This window comes from Pan paniscus, chromosome 13 (genome assembly GCF_029289425.2).
Source record: "Pan paniscus chromosome 13, NHGRI_mPanPan1-v2.0_pri, whole genome shotgun sequence".
In the NCBI taxonomy this organism is placed as follows: Eukaryota; Metazoa; Chordata; class Mammalia; order Primates; family Hominidae; genus Pan; species Pan paniscus.
Window position 1 is genome coordinate 144,340,242 of NC_073262.2, and position 12,886 is coordinate 144,353,127.

The 12,886-nt window shown below is 52.1% G+C and overlaps 2 protein-coding genes across 5 annotated transcripts in view; one reads left to right on the forward strand and one right to left on the reverse strand.

Annotated features, from left to right (window-relative positions):
• The window catches only part of THAP4 (THAP domain containing 4), a 55,069-nt gene extending 49,974 nt beyond the window's left edge, over nt 1-5,095 (reverse strand). The window contains exons 1-2 of the mRNA XM_034955582.4: nt 4,860-5,095; nt 832-1,994 (exon numbers count right to left, since the gene is read on the reverse strand). Of these exons, the coding sequence (XP_034811473.2) occupies nt 832-1,994; nt 4,860-4,936 (1,240 nt within the window). The 5' untranslated portion in view covers nt 4,937-5,095. The remainder of the gene's footprint in view (nt 1-831; nt 1,995-4,859) is intronic.
• ATG4B (autophagy related 4B cysteine peptidase) overlaps nt 5,055-12,886 on the forward strand; it is a 36,900-nt gene continuing 29,068 nt past the window's right edge. The window contains exon 1 of one of the 4 annotated variants that reach the window (XM_003813046.6): nt 5,055-5,643. In XM_003813046.6, the coding sequence (XP_003813094.1) occupies nt 5,370-5,643 (274 nt within the window). In that variant the 5' untranslated portion in view covers nt 5,055-5,369. The remainder of the gene's footprint in view (nt 5,644-12,886) is intronic. The other 3 variants (XM_063595656.1, XM_063595658.1, XM_063595657.1) reach the window with 3 other exon arrangements.

A 12,886-nucleotide genomic window follows, 5' to 3' on the forward strand; every position in this document is an offset into this window, starting at 1 on the left:
TGTCTTTTTTTTTTTTTTTTTTTTGGAGACAGAGTCTTATTCTGTCACCCAGGCCAGAGTGAAGTGGTGCAATCCTGGCTCACAGCAACCTCTGCCTCCCAGGTTCAAGCGATCCACCTGCCCCAGCCTCCCCAATAACTGGGATTACAAGCGTGCACCACCACGTGCAGCTGGTTTTTGTATGTTTTAGTAGTATGTTTTTGTATGTTTCACCATATTGGCCAGGGTGGTCTCGAACTCCTGACCTCAAGTGATCTGCCCACCTTAGCCTCCCAAAGTACTGGGATTACAGGTGTGAGCCACCGAGTCCAGCCTCAATAGATGTTTTAATTGAATAGATGTTAAAATAATTATTAACGTTCATGATGATTTAACTTCAAGGATATTCCTTAAAACGTGAACAGAAAGAACCTCCTCATGATTTTAACAGTTTCTGATATTTGCTTTTTCTGAAAGTTTACTCTCTTATTTTCCATCTAGTTCCTAACTCATCTGGAATTTCTGTTGCATAAGGTATGAAACAGAAGCTATCTTTCCCTGTGCACTCTCCACGGAGGCGTTCAGGCGCTCCTGGCTGACGCGTGCTGCCTGCCTCCTTCACGGCCTACATCCCTACACACACAGATGCCTCTTGTGGGACCAGGTGCAGTGAGGCCTGCTTTCTAACCTGGGTTCCCTCATCCACAAGGTATGGTTACGACCAGAGCTTCCTTCTGAGAGCGCAGGGAGCTTGTGACACCTCCCAGAAATGCTCAGGGGACGTTGGCCACCTTGCAGAGAAACCCCTCCTAACGGGAAGGGAACATGGGTACGCGAGGCTCCGGTACTGACCGCGGCTGGGCGACAGCAGGCTACTCGGATAGGGGACGCTCACTCTCCTCAGCTCATCCAGCTTCTCCTGTAGCTTCCGCACCTGGCTGTCGGAGCGGCTGACCCTCTGCCGCAGGCTCTTCAGCTCGCCGTTCTTCTTCTCCACCTGCTCCCGCAGGCAGCACACCTGGCTCTTGTTCTGCCGGGAGGAGAAGCAGTAGGAGTGCAGTGAGTCGATGAGCTTGCAGGCCCCTGACGCCGACAAGATGACCTCGTTGATGGACATGGGGCTGGCGTCGCTGTGCTCGCTCTGCACGGCTTCCGTGGCTGGCTTCGGGGTGACGTCGGCAGGAGGGGCAGAGGGGCTCTGGGAAGGCTTCTGCGGTGTCGCGGTAAGTGATGAGCTGGGAGGGCTCTGGGCCAGGCCCTTGTCGGGTCCCAGGCTGCTCCCACTGCAGCTTGGTTCCACATCTTTCTTCGGCCTCTTGCGGTCAATGGGCTCTCGGGGGACAGATGGCCTTTCTCGGGTGTGCTTGGAGGAGAAACTGTACGAATGAAGTGAGCCGATAAATTTGCACGCCCCAGATCCTGGGGGCGTAAAGTCATCCATAGAAATGCCACTCTTATCTGTCACGCCCCCTTCGATGGAGGAAGTGGCGCTCTCATCGCCAGCATCTGTGGCAGACGCTTCTGCTTTTCCCTGACTGCCTGCCACCATGGTGGCCAGTCCATCTCCCGGAGTTCGTTCCAGAGCTTGCTGGGCCTGCTCCTGGCTGGCGGCCTCCTGGGCCGCCCTGGGTGTGGCTTCACCTTGCAGAGCAGCTCGCTTCAACCTGCGGGACTCTGGCTTGGCCATCGGGTTTCCACTCGAGGACGGTGACCAACCTGCAGCTCCTCTGCCGGTGGCGGCACTCGAGTGTCCCCTCACACCCCCTGTGGGCTTGCTGGCATCTTTTCTCCGGGTGCGGCCATGGCCTCCAGCCCCCCTCTTCTTCTCGGTCAGGTGGAAGATGGATGGCACGGCCGTGGGCTTCAGCAGGCGATGCTGGTCCTCCAGCCTCTTGGAGAAGCTGTCTTTGGTGAAATGCTCACTACAGAGAAATGAATACTTAGTGGGAGTCCAGTTATCCCTCTGAACAGCTTTTAACCATTGGATTAGACGTTTTGAGTCCTTTAGGGGGAATCTACAGGACAAATGACAAAAAGTCATTAGAAATAATTCAATGTCTCCCCTTAAAATAATCAACTGTAAAAGCAAAACAAGTATTTTTGCACACACCCTAAGCCGTATTGACTTCATCCACTTACAAAAATACTTCAAAAAGATTTAAGGAACATCTTCTACCTGCAGTTATTACTGGAGTAGAAATCTGAAAGACCCGTTGTCTACCCATACAGAGCTTATAGTCTGTAGGGCGGATGGGAAAGAAGGTAACCAACTGCTCCCCAGGCTGTGGTAAATGCCCTATGGGGACACAGGATGCTGACAGACAGTGCCAGGATGGCCTCAGGACAGCAGGAAATAGCTCCTAGAAGCTGACTGCTAACCAACCCTCCCAACTTGCCTGGAAGGTAGGACTCTGGATACCAAAACCAGGGCCAGCATCCACAGAGACTAGGGCGTGAGAGGTCAGGACTGCACGGAGGCAGCCCTGGCTGTGCGCAAGCAGCTGAGAATCTGGAGACCTCCAGAAGACTCCAGAGCTACAGTTCTGTGTTCCTGTTACATGCCCACCTCCAGGAGTAAACATGCTCCTTTTAAAAGTCAACCAGCTCAGGGACAGGGCACAATGGTGCTCACCTGCAGTTCCAGTTACTTGGGAGCCTGAGGCTTGAGGGTTCTTTGAGCCCAGAAATTCGAAGTTACAGTGAGCTAAGACTGCACCACTGCTCCCCATCCTGGGGAACAGAGTGAAACCCGGTCTTCTCCCCTCAAAAAAAATCAACCAACTCAGATGAACCTTGAGGACATTATACTGAATGAAATAGGGCAGGTGCAAAAAAACAAACACTGCATGATACCACTCACATGAGGTACTCAGAGTAATCAAATTCATAGAGACAGGAGAATGCGGGTTCCCAGAGCCTAGGGAGAGGAGGACTGGGGTATTAATGTTTAATGAGTCCAGAGATTCTGCTTTACAAAATAAAAATAATTCTGGAGGTGGATGGTAGTGACAGTTGCACAACAATGTGAATGTATTTGTTGCCATGAATTGTACACTGAAAAAGCGGTAGGAAAGGCTGGGAGCCGTAGCTCATGCCTGTGATCCCAGCTACTCTGGAGGCTGAGATGGGAGGACCACTTGGGTCCAGGAGGCTGAGGCTGCAGTGAGCTACGGTCATACCATTGCACTCCAGCCTGGGTGACAGAGTGGGACTCTGTCTCCAAAAAAAGTTAGGATGGTAAATTTCATGTTACATGTATTATACCATAATTTAAAAATGGTGAGAAAAAAGCAACCAGCACAGGAAGATACTGAATAGGATGTTTAGTCATTTCTTTATTACCTAATAAAGATCCTTCATAACCATTTCTTCATTAAGGCAAACTCTGTGTTTAAGAAAATAGGCCTGGGCCGGGCGGGGTGGCTTATGCCTGTAATCCCAGCACTTTGGGAGGCCGAGGCGGGTGGATCACTTGAGGTCAGGACTTTGAGGCCAGAGTTCGAGACCAGCCTGGCCAATATGGTGAAACCCTGTCTCTACTAAAAATACAAAAAAATTAGACAGGCGTGGTGGTGCTTGCCTGTAATCCCAGCTACTTGGGAGGCTGAAGCAGGAGAATAGCTTGAACCCAGGAGCGGAGGTTGCAGTGAGCTGAGATCGCACCAATGCACTCCAGCCTGGGCGACAGAGGGAGACTCCGTCTCAAAAAAAAGAGAAAAAAAGAAAAAAAAAAAAACAGGCCCTAATGTGCACATAAGGGACAGGGTGGTCAGTTCTAACTGCTATTTGCTCCACCTGAGGCCAGTGTGGACCAGGACAAATCCTAACAGGATGGACTGGGCCCTTCTGAGCAACAGGACCTTCTAACCTCCTTTCTGAACACTGTGAGGCCAACTGCAAAGGTACGCCCCCCACACCCAATTCCGATGTCCTTTCCTCCCATACCATGTTAGACCGTGGCAACACGTTGCCTCGTTTTCAAAAAACAATAACAAAACTTCTAGGACACAAGCTCTGAAGGAAATTGTCAAGAAAGTGCGCTGGCTGACTTGTGAAATAATCTAATGTTACTAATTCTTATAATACATTGTAATGATTTAAGACTTACAGCAAACTACTGTGAACTTTCAATAACCCTATAAATAACACGTGCCATTCCCGTCTTTAAAACTTAAATAACACCATGCAACATAAAACAGAAACATCTTCAAAGTGGTTTTTAAAGTCTGTTCGCGGTTCTGGTGCCTCCCGCGTGTAATCCGCAGAAATCTCACTGAAATAGGCTGAACTCACAAGGCCTTAGAGGGGTTTGGGCCCTGCCGCGGGGGCCCACGTGGGAAGCGGCCGAGAGCCCCGGGCCAGGCTCTAAGGGAGCGCAGTAGGATGCCGTCCCCAGCCGGCCGTCCCGTAGACTCTCCGCGTGTACCCGCGTCCTGGGCTCGGGGGCCCAGTCCCGGAAAGCCCTCTCGGGGGCTGTCAGCTAGGGAGGCGCAGGTCGCGTCTGCCCGGTCGCTCCTGCTCGCAGACATCCAGGCCGACGGCCCGCGCGGTCCGGAGAGTCAGCAGTCGCGGCCGAGCAGGACAATCGGCCCAAGACCTGCGCTTCCAGAGCTTGCGGCTTCTGAAGCCTCGGCGCCGGCCGGATCGATCGCGCGCAGGGCGGACCCAGGCGGCCGGGGTGGGGGCGGCTGCGCTGCCCGAGGCGCCCGGCCCAGAGACGGCGGCCGGGCCAAGGTCACACAGCGCCCACGCCCGCTCCCCCGCGCCCCGGCCGCCGAGGCCCGGCGCCCCCGCCCCCCGCGTTCGGGCCAGCCGCGGGGCCTCAGTTTCCCCGCAGGGTCGGGTCGGGGCGGGGGCGTGGCGGCCCGGGGCCCGCGTACCTGTGGAAGGAGACGGCGCGCTTCTCGCCCTTTCCCTGCCGGTTGGAGCAGTTCACGGCCGCACAGCAGATCACCATCGCGGGCCTTGGCCCAGCCGCGCAGCCAGGCCCCGGCCCTAGCCGCCCGCCCGCCCGCGGACCGCCCCGAGGGAGGGAGCGCGGCGGCGACACGGCTCGGGACGTGGGCCGGCCCGCGGCGTCCGCGCCGTACGGCAAGATGGAGGCGCAGGCGCCCGCAGCGGGCCCGCCCCCGCCCCCGCCCCCGCCCGCGTCCTCGCCAGCCGCGGGTTCGGGCGTCTTCGGACCAGCGGGGCGCCGCAGGCCCCTCGCAGCGTCCGTCGGCAGGCGGGCAGACAGGCGGGGGAGTCGCCCCGGCGGAGCAAGTCCGTACCGCGACATGGGCGCGCCGAGCACGTCCGTACCGCAAGATGGCTGCTCGGACGGGGACAGAGCTCGCCTCTGCCGCCTCGACAACTGCTCCTGGGTCCTCTAAGAGGAGGAAGCGCCACCCATGGCACACAGTGTCCCGTCGGACAGCAGAACCAGCCGTCGTCCCACGACACGACCCCATGCCGCCCGCAGGGCGCCTCGGGGCTCGCGTCGGCCCGGCCGTACGCCAAAATGGCGGCTCCCGCGTATTTCCGCTCGCGCGCCGTATCGTCTTCGCCGCCTGCGCCGGCACCGCTATTGGCCCCCGCGGCGTCCCGTCGCCGCGTCGCGTTGCTGGCCCGTCGGAGCGACGCCGCTCGGGTCAGTCGGCGGCCGGACTGGGAAGATGGACGCAGGTGAGGAGTTGCCGGGGATCGGTCTTTCCGCAGGAGGTGCTCGCCTTATCATTGGCCTCCCCTGCTCGGGTCGGGCTGCCGCGACTCGCCTCGGGGCACGCCGGTGCGGGCCAGGCTGGGCCGGGGCGGCGGGCGCTGCGGGAGCGCGGGGCGGTGTTGGTGGGTGGTGGGCGGTGGGAGCGGGAGGGGGACGGCGGCGCCCTGCGCCGCGGAACCCGCCGTCGTTTGCGCTGGAACTTCTCCTGCTTTTCCGGTCCCGTCCGGCGCGCTCCGGAGGTTGTGGCTGCACAGGCCCTTGCGCCAGGTCGGCCGTGGAGGGCGGCGGAGCCTGCCGGGCGGGGAGAGGCGCGGCGGCGAACGGGGCGGCCGCGGTCCGGGCCGGGGACGCGAGCGGCGGGCGAAAGCGTAGCCTTTCCGCAGCTGAGCGTAAAGGGATGGAAACTCTTACTTTTATGAAGTTATTGGTAGGTTGGAGGAGAGAAACGTGACGTGTTCATCACAGTATACGTATCTTTTTTGTTTCTGTCTTCAATTTAGTAACCAGTAGATTCTCCAAGCTGCTTTTCCGTGACGAGAAAGAGAAACAGTGAATTTGTATCATCGGGTCTTAGTTTCTTGGGGTCCTAAGAAAGAGAGAAAGAGAAGGAGTGTGTGTGTGTGTGTGTGTGTGTGTGTGTGTGTGTGTATAGGGAGTGTTGGTTTTTTTTCCTATCCTTTCATGCTTCCGCTCCATTTTTGCTAGCAAGATTATTTTAAGTCAGTGCCAAACCCATCGCTTGCCCAGTAGCCCTAGAAATATTTTTACACAGACGTTTTAGCTCATTCATTCTTTGTGGGAACTGATTTGCCTTTTATCAAGTATCCCCCATCTGTAAAGAAAGATTTTCATCTGGTTTAATTCTGTCATTCTGAATGGGATTGTTTTTACTTTTTATTTTTCTGGTAGCTACAACATAAATTTATTAAGATCTGAGTTGGAAAACTGTAATGTGTATTGCCAATATCTATTAAAATGATTTGTAGCAGCTCACCACTTAAATGTGGTTAAGTGGCTGGAGGAAACAGGAGCCCTGACTCCCTAAGGAGCATGTTGACCAGGTGTATATCTTGTGAAGTTTGTTTTTTAGAATAACCGTCATTCACGGTTGAACTATTTGCAGCTGTGTACTATTTGTTGTTTACTATTTTACAACTGTTGTATTATATCTTTTAGGTGTTATTGTTTGTGATGCAGGATTTTTCTCAGCCACTCTGCCAGCCAGAGACCTCCGGCTGGCGAGGCCCCTGCCCAGGCCTTGCTTGGGTCCAGGCTCACCGCAGGAGATGCCCCCATCTACTTGGTCCACCGGTGGGCACCTGGTTTGCACTATGGCACGGATACCATGGCCACCATGACTGTATGCTCAGCCCCTGGCGGTAGTGGGTGTGTGGGTGAGTGAGTGCCGGGTCCCGCCAGCTGTTTCAAGCGCAGGCACCAGAGTGGGCTCTGCAGAGCTTACAGCTACACATGTGGCAAGCAACTCCCACCGCGGACTCCAGCGTCCAGACAAAGCGACAGTGGATTCTGGTGTCCAGACAAGGGGAAGGTAGTGGCACCCAAGCAGGGGTGCTTGCAACCCTGAAGCCCAAGAGGGGGTGTTGCAGAGTGTCAGCAGCCCTGTTACTCCCATTGCTTTGCTCCAGGCTATAGCTCTGGGGCTGGCTCCGTCCCCGCTGCTTCCCTTTGCTGCCTCCTGTCACGTGGGGTGGCTGCCCTTTGCCGGCAGAGGGCCCAGGGCCACAGTGTTACAGCCTTCTTTGTACTTGCATTCATTGGGTCCCTAGTTCTTGTCCCACGTCCAAGAAGAATGAGACTACACTTAACACTGACAATCAAAGGGTGAGGAGGGTGGAGAATAGTTTTATTGAGTGATGAAACACCCCTCAGCAGAGAGGGGACTCAAGGGTGGTCTTCCACCCAAAGTCGGGTGGTGTCCCTTGGTGTGGCTGGGTCCAGGGCTTTTATAGGCTCAGAATGGGGAGTGTGTGCTGATTTGTCTGTGAGTATGCAAAAAAGGCTAAAAGAAAGTCACTACTCAAAGGTGGGCACAACAGTGTAATAAACCAATTAGAGAAAAGTAGGTATATGTAAAATAGGTGAAGGGTGGGGATTAATTAGAGGAAAGCACACCAAACAGGAAGAGAGGTTCGCAATCCAGTCTGTGAATTTATCCGAGACTCGTCGCTTGGCTTTCAGGCTTTAAACTGTGGCTTGAAGGTTGGGTTTCACTGGTGACCCACCCCTCTCTGCCTAGGATTTGTCTGCCTCCTGCCTCTATCATTTCGATACCTTGAGGCTGGAGTGTCATATGAGAGACTTGGCTAAGGTCAAAAACACAGTTCAGTGTCGATCATATGACCTAAAATGTGAAAATCATCATGTTCAAGTTGGGAGAACAGTTATGTTGTTACATGACGATACTTTATTTTTATCTTTTATTTTCCCTTGACAACTGTGTTGACATGATGATACTTTAATAGGACACTGGATGCTGCTGCATGTGGGATCAGAGTAGAAAAGGTGTTTGCATTTAAAGGTCTCTGTTTATGCTGATAAAAACGTATATGATGTTTGTAGGATATCATGGGGAATTTTCCTTCTGACTTGATGCTGTATTTCCTTTCAGAGATGATTAATGATCTGCCCTCCTCTGATCTCTAGAGTTCTTGAAGATTCTGCCTTCCTTGACCATGTGTAATACAGTTTCTGTTCTGATAGTCATTAATTCAATACACTGTTTGTTACTGACTGTCAGATATGTGTTAGGCATTGTTCTAGACACTAGGACTAGAGAAGTAACAACATAGATGAAAACCATTGCCCTGCGGTAGCTAACGTTCTAGACATGAGACCAGCATTAGCAGCGAAGTGCGTGGCTCCTGGGGGATGGTGATTTGGGCCAAGGATGAGGAAGATTGGAATTGTAGCCAGGATGGCCAGGAAGGGTCTCACTCTGAAGGTTTAAGTTTTGACGAAGACTTAAAGCAGTGTAGGAGGAAGGGCAGGTAGCAAGAGCCTGGTGTGGCTCGGGTGCAGCGGGTGGCGGTGGGAGAAGCAGGAGCTGAGGATAGAAAGGTGACTTAGGCTCAGTGTAGTGGGGCCTTGCCAGCTCATAGTGAGGACTCGGTGTTTATTCTGAACAGGATGGCAGCCCTTTGGAAGGTTTCGTTCTAGAGGAGGAGTCACATGATAGACTGTGTTCAACAGGCTTGCTCTGGCATCTCTTTTGAGAATGTACTGCAGAGGTGCCAGGGCAGAGGCAACGAGACCAGCTAAGAGACTGTTGAACAAGCCAGCAAGGAGATGCCAGTGGATTAGCTCAGGGTGGGTAAGAGGTTGACTTCTGCATGTGTTTTGGAGGTTGAGACAATAGAATTTGTTTGTAGATTGGAAGTTGGGAGAGGGATGGGTAGAGAGGGAGGAGTTAAAGATGGCCCCATAGTGTATGGCCTGAGCTAAGCAACTCAGATGGGGGGGGCGGGCGTGGTGGCTCACGCCTGTAATCCCAGCACTTTGAGAGGCCGAGGTGGGCGGATCACAAGGTCAGGAGATCGAGACCATCCTGGCTAACACGGTGAAACCCCGTCGCTACTAAAAATACAAAAAATTAGCCGGGCATAGTGGCGGGCGCCTGTGATCCCAGCTACGCAGGAGGCTGAGGCAGGAGAATGGCGTGAACCCGGGAGGCGGAGCTTGCAGTGAGCCAAGACTGCGCCACTGCACTCCAGCCTGGGCGACAGAGCGAGACTCCGTCTCAAAAAAAAAAAAAAAAGAAACTCAGATGGGGAAGACTTGGGGAGGTCCTGTCTGGTGGGAAGCTTTCTGTTGCGAGTTTGGATTTATGTGTGTTGAATGTGAGGTGGATGTTAGACATCCTTGTAGAGCAGTGTCCAGTGGGCTTTTGGGTCTACAGGTTTGGAGCTAAAAGAATAAGCCTGGGCTGGAGATAGACTGGAGGTCACATCAGATGAGGTCACCCAGGGTGTGAATGTGGGTGGGAAACAAAAGAGGCCAAAGGCCTCTGCGGGTGTGGAGAGGTCCAGGAGGTGGCAGGCAGACCACAGTGTGGCTGTGTTCTCCACCAGTCCCTAGCACTGTCCCTAAAAGCATGCTCCCCATTCAGACGACTGGCAGGTGCCAGCACTTAAATAGCCACACTGCCCATTCCTTGAGGACAGAGCTGGTGTCTTGTGCTTGCATTTCCAGTGCATCACTTGTGTCTGGCATGTGGTTGGTAATAAAAAAAAAAACAGAACTTGAATTAATAATAACCTACACATTCCCCTGCTATCAAAGCTTTCAGTTTGTAGAGTTTAACATAAATCCAGTATGTTAGCATAACATGTAATGAATGCAGAGGCTGCTGGGGAGTGGTTTTTTTTTTTTTTCTTGAGACGGAGTCTTGCTCTGTTTCCCAGGCTGGAGTGCGGTGGGCGCGATCTTGGGGAGTGGGTTTTAATGTGCGCAATCTGCCCAGTGTGTGCACTGAAACAGTGTTTTCTAGCTTTCTGATGTAGCTAAATTTGGAGTTCCTTTCTCTCTTTCTCTGTTTTCATTCAGGACTGAACTACTAGCATTCTCATGTAAACTCTTGGAGATTTAAAAAAAAGTAGTAATCATATGCAAACTGTTATCTTAAACCTAAGAGTTTTCTAAAGGAAAAGAAGAACCTTTGTTGAATTTATAAAATATAAATCTTTTGGAAAATAACTTCTAAGTGTTTTAGGAAGGTTTCTTCGAAATGAAGTGGTTTACAGTAAGCTCTTAAATTTGCTCGTTTTTTTTTTTTTGTAGTCCTCTCTGGTTGAATGAAGTGTAATTGGTACTAAATGGAGAGAAGTTGGTTAAATTCATTGAGTACAATTCCCTACATTTCTGCCTGTCAGATTAGTAATACTAAGTCACATGTTTTTTCTGATGGAATTACTATATTATTAAAATGCCATCTGCCCTCTTCTGCTTGTGATCGCAAGTGTCTGGGATCCAGCCGACCAAATGGGAGAACTGCTTCTAAGGGGGACTCTTTCTTAAGGTGTACAGTACCTCTCCATCTTTTTTTTTTTTTTTTAAGACGGAGTCTCACTGTCGCCCAGACTGGCAGGAGTGCAGTGGCTCTATCTCAGCTCACTGCAGCCTTCGCCTCCTGGGTTCAAGAGATTCTCCTGCCTCAGCCTCCCGAGTAGCTGGGATTACAGGTGTGCACCACCATGCCTGGCTAACTTTTTTATATTTTTAGTAGAGATGGGGTTTCACCATGTTGGCCAGGCTGTTCTCGAACTTCTGACCTCAAGTGATCTGCCCGCCTCGGCCTCCCAAAGTGCTGGGATTACAGGTGAACCACTGCATCCAACCTACTTCTTCATCTTGTTCCTCCTGCGTGTCATCTTTTTTTGAGGCAGGGTCTCACTTCATCGCTCAGACTGGAGTATGGTGTTGCGGCCTCAGCTCATTGCAGCCTTGACCTCCTGGGCTCAAGTGATCTTCTTGCCTCACATTCCTCAGTAGCTAAGACTACAGATGTCCACGCCTAGCTAATTTTTTTTTTTTTTTTAAGAGAGACAGGGTCTCCCTGTATTGCCCAGGCTGGTCTCAAACTCCTGGGCTCAAGTGATCCTCCCATCTTGGCCTTTTAAAGTGCTGGGATTACAGGCATGAGCCACGGCACCTGGCCTTACATGTCATCTTATTTCAAATTAATATCATTACCTGGAAGTCTAGAGATGGGTCTATATATTTATTTATGTGTATATGTACATATATACATAAATATATATGTACATATACACATAAATAAATACATACACATATATGTATAAATATATATATACGTGTGTGTGTGTGTATATATATATATATATATATTTTTCCCTCCCTCTCTGTCGTCCAGGCTGGAGTGCAGTGGCGTGATCTCGGCTCACTGCAACGGGGTTTTGCCATGTTGGCCAGGCTGGTCTTGAACCCTTGACCTCAGGTGATCCACCCACCTTGGCCTCCTAAAGTGCTGGGATTACAGGTGTGAGCCACTGCACCCGGCCAGTGGATATTTTTTCCGAAGCTTGACTCCTTTTCTATCAGGAGCTACGTGAATTACCTTATAAATCACATGATGTGGCATGGGAAGATGATGAAATTATGACAGGGGCTATGAAATAAGACAAGGGAACCTCTCCATGGCGAATTGCTGAGGCAGCTGGCCTCAGGCCTAAGTGGATCTCATTCATCTGAGAGTCAGTGAAGGAACAAGTGTGGTGGCTCACACTTGTAGTCCCAGCACTTTGGGAGGCTGAGGTGGGTGGATCACTGGAGCCCAGGAGTTTGAGACCAGCCTGCTTAACATAGGGAAACCCCACCTCTAAAAAAATACAAAAATCAGGCATGACGGTGCATGCCTGTAGTCCCAGCTACTCAGGAGGCTGAGGTGGGAGGATCCCTTGAGGCCGGAAGGGGGAGGTTGCAATGAGCTGAGATCACACCACTGCACTCCAGCTTGGGTGACAGAGCCAGACCCTTGGGTGACAGAGCCAGAAGGAACGTTTGGGAATGGAATCATCGTGTTGGTCGATCTGCAGATGTTAGTGATTGTGAGCGTTAGTTTTGCACCCATTGTGGGTTCTCACCCCACTTGGAAAACTGGTGGCTGTGCCCCATTTCATGGGTGAGGAGACTGAGGCTGGAAGAAGTCCAGGCCTGTGTCTGTCCTGTAGCTATCGACCAGGCTCTCAGACTCCAGAAACAAACCTCAGTAGAAATCAGCTATCGAGCAGGCACTCAGACTCCAGAAGCAAACCTCAGTAGGAATCAGAAGTGTTGGCCTGGCGCGGTCTGCCTGTAGCTATCGAGCAGGCTGTCAGACTCCAGAACCAAACCTCAGTAGAAATCAGAAGTGTCGGCCGGTTGCGGTGGCTCATGCCTGTAATCCCAGCACTTTCGGAGGCTGATGTGGGCGGATCATCTGAGATGAGGAGTTCGAGACCAGCCTGACCAACATGGGAGAAACCCATCTCTACTAAAAATACAAAATTAGCCAGGCGTGGTGGCACACGCCTGTAATCCCAGCTACTCGGGAGGCTGAGGCAGGAGAATCGCTTGAAACCGGGAGGCGGAGGTTGCAGTGAGCCGAGATCGTGCCATTGCACTCCAGCCTGGGTGACGAGCAAAACTCCATCTCAAAAAAAAAAAAAGAAATTAGAAGTGTTAATTCCA